This window comes from Melampsora larici-populina, assembly GCF_000204055.1.
Source record: "Melampsora larici-populina 98AG31 unplaced genomic scaffold MELLAscaffold_19, whole genome shotgun sequence".
In the NCBI taxonomy this organism is placed as follows: Eukaryota; Fungi; Basidiomycota; class Pucciniomycetes; order Pucciniales; family Melampsoraceae; genus Melampsora; species Melampsora laricis-populina.
The window spans coordinates 8,889-30,228 of record NW_006768783.1 but is presented as its reverse complement, the minus strand read 5'-3'; the positions used below and the strand labels follow the sequence as shown (position 1 = coordinate 30,228).

The 21,340-nt window shown below is 40.4% G+C and overlaps 3 protein-coding genes across 3 annotated transcripts; 2 read left to right on the top strand and 1 right to left on the bottom strand.

Annotated features, from left to right (window-relative positions):
* Positions 1 to 2,866: 2,866 nt before the first annotated feature.
* MELLADRAFT_63288 (Hypothetical protein) lies at positions 2,867 to 3,427 on the bottom strand (the record flags this gene model as incomplete). Its single annotated transcript, XM_007410132.1, has 1 exon — positions 2,867 to 3,427. One exon carries the CDS (start codon positions 3,425 to 3,427, stop codon positions 2,867 to 2,869), a length of 561 nt encoding a protein of 186 aa, XP_007410194.1.
* A 2,566-nt stretch (positions 3,428 to 5,993) lies between these two features.
* Positions 5,994 to 8,163, top strand: MELLADRAFT_86523 (uncharacterized protein; the record flags this gene model as incomplete). Its single annotated transcript, XM_007410309.1, has 5 exons — positions 5,994 to 6,586; positions 6,656 to 6,735; positions 6,797 to 7,179; positions 7,250 to 7,505; positions 7,622 to 8,163. The coding sequence occupies 5 exons, from the start codon at positions 5,994 to 5,996 to the stop codon at positions 8,161 to 8,163; spliced, it is 1,854 nt and encodes a 617-aa protein (XP_007410371.1).
* A 6,859-nt stretch (positions 8,164 to 15,022) lies between these two features.
* On the top strand, positions 15,023 to 15,468 carry MELLADRAFT_124076 (uncharacterized protein; the record flags this gene model as incomplete). The annotated part of the gene is made up of 2 exons (XM_007410310.1): positions 15,023 to 15,049; positions 15,130 to 15,468. 2 exons carry the CDS (start codon positions 15,023 to 15,025, stop codon positions 15,466 to 15,468), a joined length of 366 nt encoding a protein of 121 aa, XP_007410372.1.
* Positions 15,469 to 21,340: the final 5,872 nt, after the last annotated feature.

Below are 21,340 nucleotides of genomic sequence, written 5' to 3'. Positions count from 1 at the left end.
TAGGTCCGAATACTGCATTGAGGCAAAACGAATCTCTTCTAGTCGACAATTCCACCGCATCCATAAGCGTGTATAATTTCGAATGAGATTAGAGACCAGAGATTGCAGGACTTCTTTGCTCTCGGCCAAGTTTTCTGACAGTTGTGTCTTCTTAGAACCTACAATCGACATCACCCATTTGTTTTCAACTGTGTCGACTGAATCATCTATTCAACTCAATCGCTGTTCAGTTAGGTAAATGTTTTGATGTGATGTTTGTATTGCATGAACACACCTTCACTAAAAGCTGTGATCTCTAGTTGTGTGACCTTCTGATCTGTCACAACAGCCCATTTGATCATCTGACGGCACTCTCGAGCAATCCTACGCAGCTCATCCCCAGAATGACTTCTTTCGAGGAATGCTGTGATGCCGTGTTGAGTTTTCAAATCACAAGCCCATGGTTCATCGGGATGGGTAAGTCGACCAACATCCCAAAAATTGTGCGTGATTGGCATACTTTTCACTTCATCAAGTGTATACCAATCAATTGCCTTTTGGGGGAAATTCTGATTGAAAGCTAATACCAGCCTGTCAAGTGTTCTGAACTTCTTCCCAAGATCGACCTCTTTAGCTCGTAACAGTTTATTGTGCCTCTGTAGCTCACGTGTACCTGATGAATTGACATTTATTACTTTTTTTCAAAACAGTACGTACAATAAAGACGTACCATGCCTCTCATTAGCTTGTTTTTCTGCCTCCACCACTCCAACCTTCGCCTCGTATAGCCTCCCTTTTGCCACACGCAAGCAGACTAAACTCTTCCCCTCAGCAGCTGCAAAAGAAATTTGCGTGGCAGAAATCATCAAGTAAGACAATGACTTTGTTGCTTACTGAGAAATTGGATTACTCACTGGATGCTTCAGGTACGTTGCGGAATTCATCTCCTCCCAGTTCGTCAACCACTGCCAAGATTTCTGCGTTCAAGGTGGCCAGTGTATCGGGCAGTGCTAAAATGTGCTCTTCGTCAGCTTGGTTTCGTTTTTTTTTATTCTTCCTTCGAAGCCCTTTTAGCTCGCGTCTGTTGATTAGAGTAGAAATAGAGTCAGTAGAAACAAAAACTATTGGAAAATGTCAGAAAATCATTAACTCGGCTTCACTGAGAGCTTCCTCTAGCCCAACCAAGTGAGAAAGCTTATTCATCAAGTGTTCCATTCCTTCTGTTACGATAACATTCAGCTGACACTGTCGCTGACGACGCCATTGGGATTTGAAATATTCAGTGGTATATTGAGCATCTACGCTCAAACTGGTGAGCTTGTCCCCGCTGTCATCATATAGTTTTTCCATTTCATTTAGACGCCGAATCATGGAATCAACTGTACGGAAAACTGTTGTGAGATCTTGCAGTGCAATTACATTGAGTTATTGGAGTACGCACCAGCGTTGAACCGTAAGGACTCGTTATGATAAAGGCCTTTGAGGTTTAAGCTACAAAGCCGATGATCTTTTGTAGTATAGCGTAGAGCAGCCACTAGATCTGAGAAGGCAGACCATATTCTCTCTAGACCTTCGCCATCCGACATACCCCAATCATCATTCAACCGAGGATTATACTCTAACTGGCACGACCTTATGTGAGCATATGAATGCCACGCCCCTGTACCAATTTTCAGTTCACCAGCAGCCATTTGGTCCGGGAACAGCTTCCTCTACCAGGCAAAACAAAGAAAGATTGAGATCATGAATAAACAAGACCTTTGGTAATAAAATGACAATACCTTTTTGATTGCTTTTGTTAAATTGCATCCAATGTCATACAGAACTGCAAGCTTCTTACGATCTCCATCAGCATCTTCAAGTTGTTTGAACATCCAGTCGATCATCGCAACTGGGAAGTGCCCTCTGCATATCACCCAGCAAACCAAAAAATCAATTCACCAAGCTTATTCAAGATTACACATATGTAAGTTGGATTTGACTAACCGCTCCCCACTTTGCACAATGTTGATAAACTTCAAAATGTGGTCGTGCCGGCATGCCATTCCGAAAATGCCGGTCTCGTCACATCCACTCCAGGTTTGTTTTCCTCTCACATCGTTTGCCGTGGTATGACTCGCACTGCAAGGGTCCTGTCAAACAGTATAAGTAGAATGTATGAAAATTGAAATTCACAAATTGATCATACCACCAAGTCATCCTTTATCACACCCTTTTTTCCCTTTTTTTTTCGACACTGCTGTTTTTGCCCAATTCGTTCTTCCCATTCTTTGATGTGATCGTCAGGTACAAATAGAGATGGCTTCACTGCACTTTCCTTGCGCCATTGGGCACTTGCTGCCAAATGACGACGATGTTGAAAGTTTCCATCCAAGGAAACGATTACATCGGGCTCCGCCGGCCTTTTTCCTTTGACTGTAGGTCCAAAGCAGCGCGGGCAGTTGAGTGCAAGCTTTTCGACCTCTGTAAGTTTGAGAGCAAGATTCTCATACTCCATATCCCGGCGTAGGAAATCGCGATAAGCATCCACAGCCGAAGAGAAAGGCTTCCGCCATTCTCGAGGCTACATACCAAAAAAACAAGTCGGTTAGTGATGAGAATCATGCACTTTCAAACCGGAACTTACTTTGTTTCCATTTGGTACCAGTATCATTGCATTATGAGCATCGAGAAACTCGTCCAATGACTCACAAAAAGGTTTGATCCTTACACTGCAGAGTTTCCAGAGTATTTGGTATAGACGAATGAGCCGAATACTGAAAGCGGTACATGGATTTTTGGCAGTGCCACCAATTAAGCCCATCATGACAAGTCTCTCCGAATCCGAATGGCACGAACAGAAGTCTACAGATATTTCCTTTCGATCTGTACCAATCATCAACACCACTTATCGATTCATCAGGTAACGAAAGACAAACGTACACATAATATCGAATACGACAATCTTTTTGGGTGGTCTTAGCCTCGTACCGGAGCACCAACAAGGTTCCTTCCAGTCTTGATTCCATAACTGAGGATGCCCCCACTGGAAAGTTTTCCGAGAGCACTTAATGAATTGTATGTACATAGCAGGCAACACCTCTCGCCATTGTTCTTCTTCCCAAAGGATTCTGTCCTGGTACGACTCGCGCTGAAGTTGATTTAGATTTCCGTTTCCGTCATAGTCACTTTCATCATCATCAGAGAAAGGATTTCTTCCTGAGTTTGTACGATTGAGATTGTTGTATTTGACTTGTGGATCTAGACCGTGAGGGGCACCTTGGCGATCTTTGTCGTCATCATCCGGTTCCGCCATATGCATTAAGACATTGTTGATGATTGAACTGGAGGCCGCAGCTTCACGAGCTTGGAGTTCAGCTAGTTGGCGAGCTATGTCGTTGTTTGGTCTTCGGTTTCTCTTGATTTTCCGTTTCCATGGCATACAAATGGTTGTGGCAGGCATAACCATCTTGAAAGGTGAGATGAAATTCTTGTATCTGATTTGACACGCTTTGGGGAACACCTATTTTGTGAGATCAAATTCAGTGATTAAAATTCAATTTCCTTTTTGGGTAAGTCTTCCCCTTTGGTCAAAGGTCAAACACTTTCAGACGATCAGCACAACCATGACAGCCCTGGCTATCGATGATGAAATCGCCGTTGAATGTATTGGAGGTGTGTGATTTCACGCTAGTCAAGCTACTCTACTGTGGTTTGGAATTTTCAGAGAGCAGGTCGGGTCCTGTCAAGATACTATGATAAACTGTCAAAGAACTATAGTACTATACATAAACTCAACTGCACGTTCATAAAACTTGCCGCAGTGATTAAAACATCAAGCAACCGATGTTGAAAGGGACAATACCTCCAAGCCTACCAGCTCACTATTTGTGGAATTGAAGAAGCACGCATTGTGACCATCATGTGTATCATTGAAAGTCATCATCATCGATGTAATTGTGTAGTTATGACACAATTGCCCTCTTGAAATAATGGATCTGGCCTTAGATCAGTATTTAAAAATGTTGTTTTGAATTTGAGAAATCTGTTTAGTGTTGTTTGATGAACTCATAGTGAACAAGTTTATTGGAGACAGTTGAGTTGAAAGACAGTCACACTCGTGTGACTCTGACGGGTTGTTTGCAGATGGAATTCTTCACAACACGTGTTGCTTAAATGGTTGTATACTTGTTCAGGTGATTGGTTAAGTGGAACACAAGTCATTTTCTTCACATCAATAATGAGTTGATGTAAAGCAAAGTTGCCATAGGAAAAACAATCTCCCAAACATACTTCTACAAACCATTTCACTTTTGGAGGAGTGTAGAAAAAGTTGCTGTGGAAAAATACCCAAAACTCACATGTGTGTAATGATGGCTAAAAGTAAGAGTTTTTATCAACTTGCTGTGCATCAACAACAAGGTATGTTAAGGTAAGGTTGTGATGGGCCAAACAAAGCCCTGTGATTTCAAAAATACAACCCAAAACAACCTTGGAGAAGTGTAGAAAAAGTTGTTGTGGAAAAATACTCACATGTGCGTAATGATGGCTAAAAGTAAGAGTTTTTATCAACTTCCTGTGCATCAACAACAAGGTATGTTAAGATAAGGTTGTCATAGGCCAAACAAAGTCCTGTGATTCCAAAAATACAACCCAAAACAACCTTGGAGGAGTGTAGAAAAAGTTGTTGTGGAAAAATACTCACATGTGCGTAATGATGGCTAAAAGTAAGAGTTTTTATCAACTTGCTGTGCATCAACAACAAGGTATGTTAAGATAAGGTTGTCATAGGCCAAACAAAGTCCTGTGATTACAAAAATACAACCCAAAACAACCTTGGAGGAGTGTAGAAAAAGTTGTTGTAGAAAAATACTCACATGTGCGTAATGATGGCTAAAAGTAAGAGTTTTTATCAACTTGCTGTGCATCAACAACAAGATGTTCAAAATTAAGGTTTCCCAAAACAAATCTGTGAATTGAAATATGCCGCCCAATCTACTTGCGGAGGAAGGTCAAACAAGTTGTGTTTAAATCACCACCAACAACTCACTTGTGCGTAATGACTGTGATGTTGCAAACAAAATTCCGTGAACACCAATATACCCTCCACAAAACCTTTGTAGGCAAGGTTATGGTCAGATATGTTGTGCCCATAGGTCAACATATATTCTTGAATGTAATGAACAATCCTCAAACCAGGGATAATGATGTCAAGACGGCATTATACAACTTTGACATCATTTTCATATCAGTATCATTGATTACATGATTTCTATCATCAACTTATCAATATTCATGTTGAAAATTCTCATTTTTCACCTAACAAAAATAATCAGGGGGTTTATTATGTTCTCAATGATATGTTCTTGTCAATCAACTCATCATAAATGAAGGTAATTCCAATCTTCAAAACAAAGAAACATCAATTGTGAAGCTTGATTGTGTGTACTTGAACACCCTTCAAATATTTGATTGACCAATCTTATAACTCCGTCACCTGTTCACCGGAAATATTTAACAGCATTCTGATCCGAGTGAGTTGAAAGTATGCCATCAATTGAGGTCCACATAAGCTTCTCAATTTGGACTCTGTTTCAATAGATTTCAATCACGGTGTACATTTCATGCAATTTGTATCTAGTGAGCTTGCAAAACTTCAAAATAATTGATACCAAATTGAACATACCTATGCCAAAGGATGCCACACTGAGATGTTGGCATTTGAGATGATATTCTGCGGAATTCTGAAGGTTACAATTGATTGAACTTATGATTGATAACACAATTGCAAAACATACAGATCCCTTTTCTAGATATATGTCGAGTACAAGTAATGAGATTCGCGATGTTCAATCGTTTCAGTTTACGTCCAGGATACGTAATTGAGGGCGTGTAAGAACAGATTGATACATGCTGTTGCCAGACTGACCGGCCCTGAACATCAGTAGCTCGGGTACTCTTCAGAAGATGTTTGTCTCCCCATCCAGGTTGTCGGCCTTTCGAAACATCCAACATCAACCATTTATAATCCCATCATGCGCTCAGGTAAGAAACGCACTGCCGACCCAACCACCGAACCAACCACTGATACAACTGTCAAGAGTGCTTCTAAAAAAGCCCGCAAATCAAAAAAAACCACTCAGTCAGCTTCAAAACAATCTAAATCAAACCAAGATAATCAAGCTAGCCCACTGGGAGATGAAGAAGAATCACCCATCCTCACGAACGAACAAGGTGCCAATAATCATACCAGAGATCTGAATCATATTCAAGATGAACAGAATCGACTTCGAACCGAAGATAATCAACCTCGAACCGAAGATAATCAACCTCGAACCGAAGCTCGCCCTAATCCTTCTTCAAACCAAGCCCGCTCAACCCAATCAGCTTTCACCTCATGCTTCCCATCCCTCACCCCTCTCACATACGAGCAACAATTAGAAAACTGGACGATTGCTGACCTCCGTCAAGCTATAGCTGATCAAAAAAAGAACAAATCTCATAATCGAACTCGAGCTCATCAAGATATTCAGAACCTCATCAAAATCATCCGAATAGGTTATGAAAAGAGGATATTGATGGCTGCGCTAATGGGTGGGGTTTCAGAGGCTGTCATATGGGACTTAGTGTATGTATTTTCAGACTTGTCAACTTATCTTCTCATCCATGTCAATTGATGCCCGATGTTTGCCTACAGAAATGTGGCTCCCAAGACTGTTGGACCCAACCGATATAGTAGATTTCTAGCATTTGGAAAAGAAGCGCTCAAAGAGAAACGTGAGTGATTGATTCTTTTTAATTGTGGATATTATACCTTAACAGTCTTCTTCAATTTCAGTCCCACCACGCAGTGACCGTACTGGCTGGAAGACTCGTAATCAGAAACTTAGTGATTTATGGGACGATATGAGCAAAGATGAAAAAAATATATTTGAAGACCCGTACTTCTTTGCGCTAGAAAAGCTTCCTGATTTGTCCAAGCAGCCAGCCGATACCAACAGCTACGGCGAGGAGGAGATCGAAGAAGATCAAGCCGCTCAAGTCTTGGCTCCTCAGGTTCACCAACTTTCAGAAGACGAGAGACAGAAATACCAGCCCCTTTTCGATAAACTTGTTGATGTCCAAAAAGTTCACACGACTCATGGAGAGCCAACATCATCCGACTCAGTTTCTACATTACAGCTGAAATCATTAGCAGCATTTCGTAAAGCGCATCACTCAGTAAGTTGGCTATGCTTTTGATATTCTTCCTACAAGTACTTTTTCACATGTTTTTCTTGTATCGTTCTAGTTTGCAGTTGAATGTCAAAGGTTTCATATCAACTATTATTTGACAGCGGCTAGTTGCGATAGTCAAGATGGATGGTCTGAGGTGGCATGTACGAATGCAAAGTTTGCAGACTGGGCACTCGATGTCTTGAAGGTACCTGAGAAGTTCAAGGTCTACGTCCATGGTCTAGCAGCCGCCATGGAAAGAGAAAATAAAAAACCACAACCCACAGATGCAAGACGGGGTCTGCTCACTCAAAAGCTGAACAATTTAATGAGTATGGACACAATTTCAATTTTGTGACCTTTTGCTAAAAAATCTCATTTCTGTATGTATCATGTCAGCTGACGAACTGCTTTGATTCTATGGTTTCTGAAAATATAATAGATGAAGTTATGCCTGGGCAAAAATTTCCAAAAGTACCGGATCCAGCGAGCAAATTTTTGGAAAAAGGTTGGCCTGTCCAAATTGTTCGCGATGAGGCAAAATCAACCCTCCAGGGATTTCAGCTACTTCGTGGTTTTAGAGGATGTGATGATCGAATGAAGCAAAGTTGGCTAAGCGATATTGATAATGGTTATTTCAAACTTCAAAAGATACCGGAAAGTGAGATGTTACCCCGGTCAACAAAATCTAAGAAGCCATCTAAGAAGCGTCCAAAGAAATCAAACAACAAACAACAATCCACCTCGTCTACACTCAATTCAACTGCCACTGATTTAAATTTAAACAAAGATACTACTTCTTCCCTTGGAACAGCAGACAACAAGAAGAAGAAACATCAGCAGAAGAAAAATAAAAGGAAACACAACATTGATGACGAAGAAGAAATGGAGACTGAGACTGAGACCGATGAAGAAGGCAAGGAAGAAGGTGATTCATCCGAGTCAACATCTGGAACAAGTAGTGATGAAGATAGCAGTGCTGAAGAGTAGGACTACCAACAACCCCATGTAAGTCTGTTGCTCTTTATAGGTTTTTGGTCAACTTGTTCAAACTGAGTTATTCCTTGCTCAACAGGTATCAGGTGAAACTTTTATTTTATTCAACCCATGTTTTTTTTAATTGTTTTCAACTCAGTTTTGTGCCTGCCCTGTATTTCAAAGCCGTGGAGAGCCTTCACTTTGATGATGTTAAATTGAATTGTGATTTTGAAATTGAATCGTCTCTTCCTTTATTCCTTTATATTTTACGGTGCAACCAATTTACTCTATATGAATTAATAAGTCACAAATACAAACACAATATAGTCTATGTACATGGATGAGTTTTTTTTTCAGTGAGTTTAATCAGCAAATGAGAGTGAGTGACATCAGAGTCTAAAACAAAGGTTGAAGTGAGGCGCATTTTGATGAGCAAACATCATAGACGAATAAGATGATGCGATACAAACTCAATATAGTCTACAAAGGTTGAGGTGAGGCGAATTTTGATGAGCAAACATCATAGATGAATAAGATGATGTGACACAAACTCAATATTACTGGAATGAGAATGTTTTGTGGAATAGCTCAAGGGGCAAGTATGAGTGTGGGGGCTAAAACGATCTCAAGGTGAGTTTGGTTGACTGCATCGAAATCACTCATTCTAACAAGATCAGAGTTGTTTGGGAAATTTGATCATCTTCTTTCATAACATACATCTTAGTTGATACCTGTTGATACCTTGAGTGTTCTACAGAGTGCTCTTTGGGTTATCTTATAAACCGAGAGTTGACAACTCACACTGACGCAATGTGAGATCTTGTTTGCTTTGCAATCACAATCGAGGCAGATCGAGGCTGTGTGAGGCCAAGTACCTCGACTCAGCAAGATTGATCTGGATGAATCATCCAGATCAATCTGTCTTTAGAGCGTTCTGCCAGAGTGAGATCTCATCAGATCAGTCTGAGCGCTTCATATTGATCTAAGCGCTTCATATTGATCTGAGCGCTTCATATTGATCTGAGCGCTTCAGATTGATCTGAGCGCTTCAGATTGATCTGAGCGCTTCAGATTGATCTGTGGTCTTGTAAGATTGATCTGAGGAGCGGTCAGATTGATCTGAGGCGCTCAGACTGATCTGGGGACTTACAAATTTTGAAAGTCCCCAAATGACTTTTTTTTTGTCGCTTTTTTGGGACTTTGAACATAGATTGGGATTGTTTGAAGCCCTTTTGAAAGTTTGATATACTTGGAAAATGACTTGTTCATGATTTGCAGTACATCGGAAATCGATCTGAGCGATCTTAAGTGATCTGGCAGAGAGCATCGGCTCTACGGTCGACGGTATTGCACAGTATGTGGTCGGGTTTTTACTCGATGGAAAGAAGTGCCACAGGTGCCATGTCTTCTTGTCGCCTTGAATGTTGTTCTAATTTAATTTTGGCAATGGTGAACTTATCACTGTTGTGTTGCTCCTCTATTCCTGCTACTCAATCAACAGCTGAATTGATTTAATGGCCAACTAGCTTTGATCCAGTGACACATGATCATTCGGCAGTTGCAGTCAATGCTGATGGATAGAATAATTATTGATTTGATAATGATAATTTAATTGATTGCTGATGATAATCAAATTGATTGGTAAATGACTTGATGATGATCAAATTGAACAATAATGAAATTGAATAGATGATTTTGAGTTGATTGATAATTGAATTGATTGATTGGGATCAATGATTGATGATGCTAATTTGAATGATTAGAATTGAGTCAATTGATTAGAGTTGAAAGATATAGATTGAGGAAAATGAACTTTGAGACATTCAGCAGTTACACCAGGGGGTAAGTGGCACGTTCCAAAACCAGAATCAATAGCGTTGCAGACACGTTATGACATTTCAATTGTTTTGGAACGTGTCCAGAAGGTGTCCAGGTTTTACGAAGCAAAAACGCTGCGATCACGTAGAAGTCACCGAAAAGCAAGCTGTATTCAAGAGTGCTGGACCCATTGATTGACAGCTCAGCCGAGCAAAGACTGACGAGGTCAAACACATCGCATCACAACCAGATGGTTGCACTTGGCTCAAGGTATTGTCTCATGCGAGTCTTGACCAACCTTCATACCATCTTTGACTGCAATTTTTGGTCGTTTTGAACCCACAAAAACCGGTGAAAGCAACTGATTCTCACACGGTTATCCTCATTTCGTCACCGGAACGGCTGTGTCTTCGTTCTGGCAACAAGATTCCTGGACACCTATCCAGAACCATCGGAGGCCGAGGAAGTTTACCCCCTGGTGTATCTTCTTTTGTGAAGAAGCTGGTCTCCTACTTTCAATTTCCTCAATAGCTGAGTCAGCACCCTGGAATGCACCTACGGAGGTTAGTGACGTAGATTCCAACCTTTTTGTAACAGGTTTCTTGGGTACAAAATCACACTTCTCTTTTGCTACAGGGGCGCAAAAGAAGCGCAAGAACCAGAGCTGTTGTATGCACTAAATTTCAACCCTATAGCGCCAATAATCCCCGAGATATTCAAGTGTAAAGCCCAAAAATAGCCAAAATCAAAGGTCGGAATTGGGCCTTGGGGTCCAAAATCTTTTTGTGCCTTTGTGATTTACGTCGCAGTGGGCCAAGATACAGGGGTCAGAACAAGATCATCTGATAGCCCCATTCCTTGTGCATCTTTTGTGGTGCTTGGGATTGTGGGAGAATGAGTGTTGTGCAGTGTAGAGCCCACAAATTGAAAATTGGGCTTTGTCACTACCCTCTGTAGGTGCATTCCAGGGTCCTTCTGAGTCCTTGTCAGAGTCGGACACATGAGAGCCACCTTCATTGGACTTGTGTCTAGATGCTACATCAGCTGATCATTGATTAAAAGTAATTAGTTTTGTAATCAAGTATGCACAGATGAAATGAACAAGGCATACCTTCATTGTGCTTGTCTGATTCACTCAGTGAGGGTATTTTCTTCTTTTTGGTCTGAGTTCCAAACACTTTTTTACCAATGGCTTGTAAGTGCTTCTTGCACGTAACTGTTGATACTGCTTGATATGCTGGAAAACCCCTATGTTGAATTGGCTTTGCATTGGGATTTCCATTCTATAATCAAAGAAATGCAATGGATAAAGATATATGAATTCAATTTGGTAAATATCTTACCTTGATCCAACGTTCCCACCACTCCTTGTCAGCCTTAACTTTGCCAGTTGCTCTATCAGTTCCAGGTGCACCAGATGAGTTGATTATCTTATAAAAGGCCTTGTGAGTGATCTTGAACTGTGTATAGAAGCATCAAGTCAGTAAATTGTTCAATTGTACTGAAAGGGAAAATGAAAGAAGATAATCAATACTGACCTTTTGAAAGTGGTTTTTTAATTTGGTCAAACTTGCTTGGACTTTGTATTTTGTGTTGGAATTGGTACAAACTTGACCCCAGGTGTCGGACTTGAGGCCGCCATTGTCGCCCTTTCCAAGGTCCATTTCCTGCTTGATAACATCAATAAGATACAAGGTATGTCTGTATTCCCATGTTCCACTCCTCTTGGTTGGTTCTGCATCTTTTGATTCATCTTGTGATTCATCTTGTGATTTGACTTTTGATTTGTCTTTTGATTTGTCTTTTGATGTAAATCTTGATTTTGAGTTTGATTTTAATTCCATTTTTGAATTCAATGGGACTACTTTGACTGTCAGCCCCGGGTACATATACATGTACCCAAAACTAACTTATAATATATAATTCTCACTTATAAACCTAATTACATGTACATACAGCTTATAAAACATGTGTAACATATAATAAAACATATACAAACATCAATTGCATATACATATACATTTAAAAACATGTGTAATATGTAATAAAACACCAATTACACCTCATAACTCAGTGTCAAGAGTTAAAATGCTTATACTACATAAATTACATAACACATATATGTAGCTATGTAAGACTAATAATAATGATAACTAATAGTGATCACTAAACCCTAAACCACAGTAGTGATACAAACAAATATCACTACAGTTAGGTTTGGAGAGGAGAGTATATAAACCCCTCCTCTCTCAGCCTTCAGGGAGAGCCCCAAGCAATTTATTACACACATCTTTTAAAGAACCCTTTAAAGTTCAATTGAAGTACATAATCAAAAGTCTTATAATAATAAGACTAGTGATTCACTTCATATCTTTAAAGCAGCTTCCTGACTAAAAGATAAAGTAATCTCTTTCTTCCTCTTCTGGATCCTCTACTTTCCCTAAGTAGATCAATTCTAGGTTAGTGACCTTCCAATTAACTTCAAGGTTAGTTACCTCTTGAACAACCGCAGGTTAGTGACCTATATCAACTCACAGGTTGGTGTACCTTCTGAACAACCGTAGGTTAGTGACCTATATCAACTCTCAGGTTGGTGCACCTTTTGAATAACCATAAGTTGGTGACTTTGTTGAAATTCCCAATCGACGAAACATGAAAAGGGTCAGTATACAGTATGGAAATGTGTTTTGTTAAGGTTGTGAGAAAGTGATGTTGTGCTTTGAGGAAGAGTGCTCGTTTTAGTTTTTGGTAGAAGATGTGCAGTTCAATTACCCCAATCAAAATTATGAAGACGAATCAAGAGATACTTATATGATTCCTGTTTTCCCAATCTTACTTCTCTTTCCCATCTTTGGAAAGAGAAGTAAGTCATTTTTCATTTTTTGTTTTGCTATGTTATCACGTTGTTGAACTGTTATATTCCTGTTAGACTTTTGCTCTTTTAGCCACCCAGAGATCCTATCGCATTCGATAGATAAAACTAATCACGTCTATCTTGAAATCTGTACCTTCCTTTCAGGTAGATTAGATATTATTAGATTTCATCTCTATTTCTGTTTGACTAATCTTTTCTGTTGTTTAATGTCTTAGGTCAGAGCTTTTAGTATAGACAACTTGTAGGACCGTAGCTCACTCGTGCACATTGCACTTTTATCAGACCGTGGTTCAAGACTCCAAACATATTCACAGACTTTGTAACAACCAGACTAGTGACTCTATACCTCACCCTTCAATCAGTCACTTTGAAGATTGAAGGAAAGCCCTGGATCCAGCTTTCATAATCTCTATCATTATAATCTCCTCTTCAGGAGTCATTTAACTGTAGCCTGTCTGGATTTACCCAAACAGGCCAGTCCCCTTCTCCCTCCCCCTTTTTTTTCCTTATAATCTTATTGTAATTACATTATATTGAAATATACATATAATTATTTAAGATTGCAAACTATCTTGAACACCTTTGGTGGGCATTGAGTATCCTTTTGAATACCCAACCCTCACATTGACTCTGTTGCCGCTGTCATCTGAATCTGGCATATTGGGTGGTTGAGTTGAGCAAAGTGGAGTCAAGGTGAGTGAAGGTGAGCAAAGATGAGGTTCTGTATTGTAGATTGACTGTCCGTATGGTAGACAGGGACTTGTCGAGATTTGGGAAAAGGAAGGTTATAAGAAGAAATCACAGGAATGTAATGTTTGTAGACAAGAATGTGCTAATGGCGAATTCTTGCAATGTCCCAAAAAGTCACTTTTTATAAGCATTCTGCATTTTCAAAATGCTTGTATTTAAGAAATCAAACACATTTCACAGAATGTGATTTCTTGACATTCAAGACAGCGTGGAAAATCAGAAGTGAACGCGCTCTAAATGGCTGTTTTCTGAATCATCTTCTCTTGTCTGCACTTGGTTTCGTTAATGTTTTATGCAATATAAATCGATTATGCGCTTTTGGCGAAAAAAAATGATGACCAACTGTGAGGCTACGCCCACCAGCCTGCAATCGGGTTAATCGAATCGAAAACGCCCGAAGCAAGAGTAGAAAACGGATCAGAGAGATCGATTAAGCAAGTTTTTCACCGTGACATCTTTACCGGGAAAGACAAATCGATGAACATGATCATTCAATGGTCTGTTATACATATCATCACCCAAGCGGAACCTCGAGCTCGCCGCTCCGGTTGAACCACCTTACTCTCGATAAGTCTAAAAATTGTGTACGTACAAACCAATTTGAAACCGTCGAATCAAAAGAACAAGAGGCTACAAGAGGTCTTATCAGGTCTAATTGAATTTCAGATTCAAACCAGTTGCAGCCCTAGAAACTGATCTAAATCGGGAATCGAATCAGAGTTTCGTATGTATCCCTGTCAGTGCGAGTTACACAAAAGAGAGGGAAGAGAGAGATGAGAAACAAACTTGAGCCGTTCATTGACTAATAACTCGACCATCAAAACATGTTCTTGCAACATATCTCGTACGAATTCCGACTGAAAGCAAATACATCGATAATCGCCATCATCCAGTAACGTGTCTGGTTCGCTGTAGTAGGTTGGTCTGATTGGATAAAAGGTTTCAAGGATTCTTGTTATGGACTTGAAAAGACGCGTAAGATGTTCGAAATGGAATATTTCTTTTGTTATCTACTACAGTTGCTCAGTCAATCATGTCTCAAGTCTGGTAAGCAATTGCACACTTTTCCGGAGCCTTCAATTAACAGATAGGACTCAAGCGGACCAAGTTTCACTGTACTCAATTTCCGAGACCTAAATGTACATATATATGAGAGTTGCTGAGGAATGAACTCTTGGTCTGAATCTCCAACTTGCCAAAAAAAATAAGCCGCGTCTTTATCCTTGTAGACTTCATTCGATTTTGTGAGTACATACACAGATAATCTTAGTCATCCAAAAATTCCAAACCTCTTCGGTTTTCTCGTACAATACGCCAATCTGCATTCGTCATCATTGTGACCAGGAGCGAGCGATCGAATTTTAATTGGCGTAGACCTTCACGATAAAAAAACGTGAATCAAGACTCAGTTTTTTCCAACCCTCTACGATGCAATTCCAGGCTATTGATTTCCCCGTTTGTCAAATTTCACAAAAAAAACCATAAGGCTCTTTTTGAACAGGAACACTAATGAGATCTTTCAATCCATCTAGAAGATTTCATTTTTCATTTTGACTGTTTTGATCACAAGAATCGGTTGTCCTAGTCTTCCACAACAAGCCGCCAAATGGTGGTATACAGCTTCACCCAACTTGAAGTTATCATCAGGAGTTTATATCAAACAAGTTCTACCGGATACTCATTCGATGATTGTCAGAAATACAGAAAAGACTCAGCAAATCGTTCATTTCTGGTTGAAAGGAAGTGAACCTGAGCAAAGTGTTTTAAAGATCCCTTTGGCACCTGGCGCTTTAGAAACTATACAACTTCCTAAAGGTTCATTTTCGGTTGGATCAGAATTAAATCCAGCTGAATTTCATCCTAAAGAAGAATAAAGTTTGGTTTTTAGATTTACTTCAAGGATCCCACTATTTAGAGCCCTCGGAGCAGTATCCGGCGCCCCCTCTCGGGTCGGACACCAGGCTACAAACAATTTAGCTGCCCCTTTTTTCAAACAGGGCTCCTTGTTTGAAAAAATCGGGCTTCCTCCTCAAATAAAATTGCCCCCTACTCATCCTCCAATGTCCATTGACCTCGCCGTTTTGTTTTGTACACGCTACGTATATGTACAGTCCAAGTATAAGGATAGAAGCTAAGAAACTATGTCGAGGGGAGAGCAGAGTTTCTCAGTTCACTATAGCGTCCGACGAGCCACTATTGCACTTGAGTACACAAGACCATGGCATATATGTATCCTAAACTCAAGGAAGGTATACATAGATTTAGGGGGTTCATACAACATAAGGAAGAATTGAGGGAGAGATACAACATCAGATATAGGAATCAGAACTAGAAAGCTAAAAGAGCTAGAAAGTCGAAACGAACGAGTAGGACAGGAGAGCTACAAAAACAAACACAAAAGGCAACACAAGTATAGAGTAGAGTGTACAACATAAGAGACAGACTAGTGACTGTGAGGCCACAAATTCAATTGTGCTCGATACTTGCACTTGACATCGTCTCCCATTCCTATCTAACCTACTCTTTGTGCCCCGTTGCTTGTTAGCTCTTCGTCTATGATCTCGCTCATTGCACCTTGAAGGTTTAGAAATGCGTAAAAAACAGCAAATCAGTTTTAAAGCCTCTCAATTCAAGTGGAATGAAATGCGGATGATTTGAGCAGTTTTTTTGTACAGAGCAAGACCCAGTCTCACAAGCAATAAAGGGGCTGATAACGCTACCATATGAGCATGACAAAAGGCAATTGATGAGTGATGTTCATTGAATAGTCCTTCATGGTATACTACATACGCACAGGAAGTAAAGATGAAGATATCTGTCAGCTTCAGCGATACATGGGAGGATATGGGATGTGAGGGTTAGATCCCGAAGAGCAGCCACTGGAAGGTGGTCCAATGTCACATTGTATTTCAGTACTTGGAAGCTTGTGACTTTTTCCGAAAGGTTCCAACTAGCCGTACGTTCCGATTGAAGTATGCTTCTTCCCGTAGCTCTTTGATTGGGTTGTAGAGCTCTTTGATTTTGTTGTTGAATCCATTCATCATCTTGGTCATGATTTGAGTTAGACCATTTGATTGAGCTTCCTAATGATAGGGACCTTAGTTCGCTCATCATAGAATCTGTTTCATTCAACGTAGGATGGTCCAATTTTTTGGAGGGGGAGTTCGGATTGCGTTCACCGGTATCCGACGGTTGTTAATGAGGCATAGAGAAGGGGATTTGATGATTAAATGAAGAATGAGGTGAAATATGGGTGATTGAGCAATTGGGTGATATTTTGAGCTTCAGAGACGGAAGTTGCTATTATGGGTATGTGTCCCTTACTTGAGGAGCCAATGTCTGTGCAGTAATGGGGCCGGTCCGGGCGCGAAAGAACTTGGGCGCCCTTTTATTTGTTTTAATAAAGTTTTGTTGCCCCATCAAGGATGGAAGGGCACCAAACAGGTCAATTAAGAATTAATCAGGGGCTCTATTTGCGAGTTTGCGCCCTCTTAGAGAGCCCTTGAGGAGCCCCCAAGGTCCGACTGTGCGAAATATAGGCTGAAAATAGTCGGGTGTCAGCGGGTCACACGGGTTTTGGTGAAAACCCGGGGGGCTCCGGATATCAGCCGAGGGGGCGCTAAATAGTGGGATCCTTACTTCAATTATCTTCATTTTCTCAAATCATTGGTTTTTATTTATATATGTATCACCTTTTTCAAAGTGATCAAACGAGCAAAACATTTTGTATCACCTTGAGTTTTCTCAAAGGCTTTGTTATCTCATGCATATATTATAGCTTTAGACTAGATTATATAAGCACAATCAAATACGATTTCATCGCCATCATCTTGCCCGCTGAGCTAGCGTCCGCGTAGGTTTTGGGAAAGAACACCTTAGAAATTCTTTGTTGATCAACTATTGCTATACATTTCACACAATTCACTTTCTTTCTAATCTTTGAAGGTCATCTCAGCAGAACAATAAACTCAAGATCAAGTTCCCACAGAGTCAGACACTGTTTAACAATTCTGCTTTTTGTTAAAAAACCTTTTAGTTTGTTTTTGATCATGCAGTTATATTGATTAACCTCTCTTAATTTGCAAATCATTCCGAAGCTTTATTAGAGAAGTGCTTAAAAGCCAGTTTTTTTAGCTGCTTGACCGGTGCGTATTCTATTCTCATGGATCCAGGCTACAAGAAAGTGCCTAGTGCATGAAAGTGCAAGGTTCGGGACTTTGGGTATGTTGAAGAGACCACGAAATTGACATCAGGAATGAGAAATTAGAGGGAAATGAACTTTCTAGGCGGGAGGTCAGCAGGTTCATGAGAAAATTTTGATTTTACACAAAACCCTATCTAAGCTATTTGCAAGCCATGAATGAGTATGGCGGCTGTTATCAAACCAAGGGTAATAATTGATCTGGGTAAGTGAAATCAAAAGACTCATCTCCTGAGTCTTCCCTTATTGTCACAGATGAAGGAACTTGGGGTAAGAATCAGTTTAGTTGCTCCACTCTGATTGCACAACTTAACCAGTGTCTACACTTGAGAGCTTTCATGGGACACATGAAGAGATTCAAACATTGTGAAATTGTATTTACCTGATATTAATTCACTTTCTTAATAAGAGGTGCACCTGATGCCAACGACAATCATCACAGTCTTGTAGGTCTCTGAGCTTCCGCAGATCAGAAAAGAATGTGGTTCACCACTAACCACAAGTAAGCATACGCCCGAGGAAGGCCTGTTCACAGGCTCCGGCTTGCTTGTCATCAGAAGGAGTAGCAGAGATGGATATCCGGAGTAACAAGACGTCAGCTTCACTCGGATCAAAAGGTGCTCCATCAATCGGTATCAATTTCAAGAGACAAGTCGATGATCTGGTTCGATATTTGGGAGATAAAAGCAAGACTTACAAGCTGAACTGGCTTTAATACTTCACAGCACTCATATATTCAGGCGCTGAACCAATCCTTGACCACTCTAGGCATTTAACTGACATAAATCAAATAGGATCGTATTCATATTCCTGCTGGAAATAGGTGAAGCAGATTGATCCTAGTCACTCAGGATTTAAACACCGATGTTTTTTCATCCTGTTAGAAAACGAGTCAATTAGCTAGTCGCGTCAGTGGAGTCTGGCTTCTCAAATAGCTTATCAAATACCATACTCACAATAAAAAATCAAAGTGAGCATATGATGAGACCTGCCTTGAGACCAAGTGTGTGATGATTCTGATCAAATTGCCGGTCAAGAATTTGTCCAAACCATAGCATTGGTTAAGTAAACATCAAATTCTTTCAAAATCAATGGAAGCTGACAACTAACTGATTGAAATCTTCCATACCAGCTTTTATATGTAGGCTCTACTACTATGTCAATGTCTTACCCTTGAAAAGTCTCCTTCCGTGGATTGGTTCTAGGGCATTCATCACATCACCTTGAAAGCTTTCAATTCAATATCGCTTGGCTAGGTGCTACCATCAGATGGAATATTAACATATGAAAATATTGAGAACTCTGTTTTCTATTGATCTATGGAGCTAGTGTACCCCTAAAGACTGTTGACAAAACAGAGAACATATAGAGGGCAATGAAACTTCCTAGCCGGGTCGAGCAAGCAAAATCAAGCAGGAATCGAGTGATTTTTTTTTGAGTGCTTTCGATTTCACATTCCGCACTAATTGTTTTGATATGTGTAACTACAGTACAAAGCTTTTGTGTTTTCCAGTTGAAGTCGGACTAACAAGCCTCCCTAACATCCTGCTTGTACAAATTTTCGCACCCTATTTATCAAACATAGAAACAGTGAAATAGAGAAACAAAAAATAGAAATAAAATCAGAATAACATAAGGCATAAAAGGTCATTTATCCATTTTGAGAGTTCATTTATCTAAGTATGTCTTAAGATGACTGAATCTGCCTGTGTCTTCAATAAAATTTGCTAAGTACGGAAAGACTCATGGTGTGTCTAGTAATTTGATTGCTGAATTGATATCCACTTTGATCTTTTCTTTCTTGATCTTCTTTCTAATAGCCTGTTATTGTATATCAAATTTCCTGCAAAATATCAAGAAGTGGGTCGGTGTTTCTTTCACTTTGCAGTTTTCACATTTGTCGTCATCTTCGGCTCCCATCCTAAATAAAAATGCTTGTAAAGGGAAGTGTCCACACCAAAGCTGGAAAATGACAGCCACCTGCCCTTTCTCAAGTTTATTGAGTGCGTCAGCTATGTATCTGCTATGAGTTTCGAATCGTTTAATTGGAATCTCACCCCTTTTAAATTAATCTCTTGTATGCCTCATCAGTCCTCCTAGGCTCACTGGTAGGACGTCGGGGATGAAGGAGGGCACAGCGGTGCAGATCATACGTGACGTGATTGCTTACATATCGTTCGTAGGGGCTACGTCACGTTTTCAGCGCATGTGACCTATTCTCGTCTCTAGAAGCACGCTTCTAGTCCCAGGTAAAATTTCCAACAATGTGCTGTAACAAAAGGTGAAAACATGAACCTCTGGCAAATACAATTGAATGCAATCATTTGATGGCTTGTATCCTTTCCTTTACACCACTTGACACTGACAGTGATAAGACAGTTTACAACACGACTGAAATGGTGTTCCTCCACTTCGGTTGGGATCATGAGTGTAACAGCATTGGTGAACTACTCACACAGTGCCCGTTGGATGCGACCTCGACGTCAAGGTCACAACTTTGTCTGAAATTTCTCTCATAATTGAATGGTGTCCGAGAAAATCCCCATGTTCAGCAGGGTTGACTGAGGACAAAGGCTTAGCAGACTTAGCCATTTGTTCAGGCTGAGAACTTGCCAACATTCAACACCGCAGGTAGTCAAATCCGCCTGCTTCAAGCAGCTGTACAGAGACAAAGCACAGCGGCTTGAGGTAGTCTTCTCCCCTGACCCTCTCCAGATCTCTCCGGAAGACTTTGAAAACGAAGACTGATACAACCCAAAGTTACACTTGCATACATACGTACATACATATGTGTACGTATATGTCAAGTAAGCTTGGTCTCAAAGACCTCACGCTCACACCCGAAGCCACGAAGCCACGTGGCGCCATGCTCTCGGGCAGGGCGAGGGCCAGGGCGCAGGCCATGCCCTCGCCATGTCCTGAAGGCGCCGCATGGCCACTTCAGGGCCTGTAAACTTTGCGCCGATTGGGAGAAAGCAATCGGCTCTCATGATCATGATTCGCGTCTGTCGATTGCTCGATCATAATCATCAGTCCACCAATCAGAAAAGGATTAGAAAGCTGCTTATCAGCATCAAAATCTGTAAGAAACTTAGAAAAAGCACACCACAGTCAATAGTTATCAAGCAGGAAGTTGAGCAATCAAGTTAGATTGCTGAAAGTTCTTGTTTGCTCATACCAGCATCTTCTATCTTCTTGAGCAAGTGAGTCACAATATGAGGTATCTGGATTGATCTTGAAAGTGAACAATCTTGGTGAAGACTTACGCTCTCAATTTCAAAAGGAGACTGAAACAAAAACTTCGAGTAGGTGTATGTACATTAGAAGTTTGATCAAACAGAAAGAGATTTTGGAAACCGAGTCAGATCGAGAGATCTTGGTTAACACAAAAAAAAGAAAGTCGATCAGAACTTTGCAATCGATCAGAATTTGTGATTGATCAGAATTTGCGATCGATCAGAAGTTTGAGATCGATCAGAGGTTTGAATCAGAAGTTTGAGACAAGATGAATTTCGTAAAGATTCATGGAAACACTTTCATCCAGC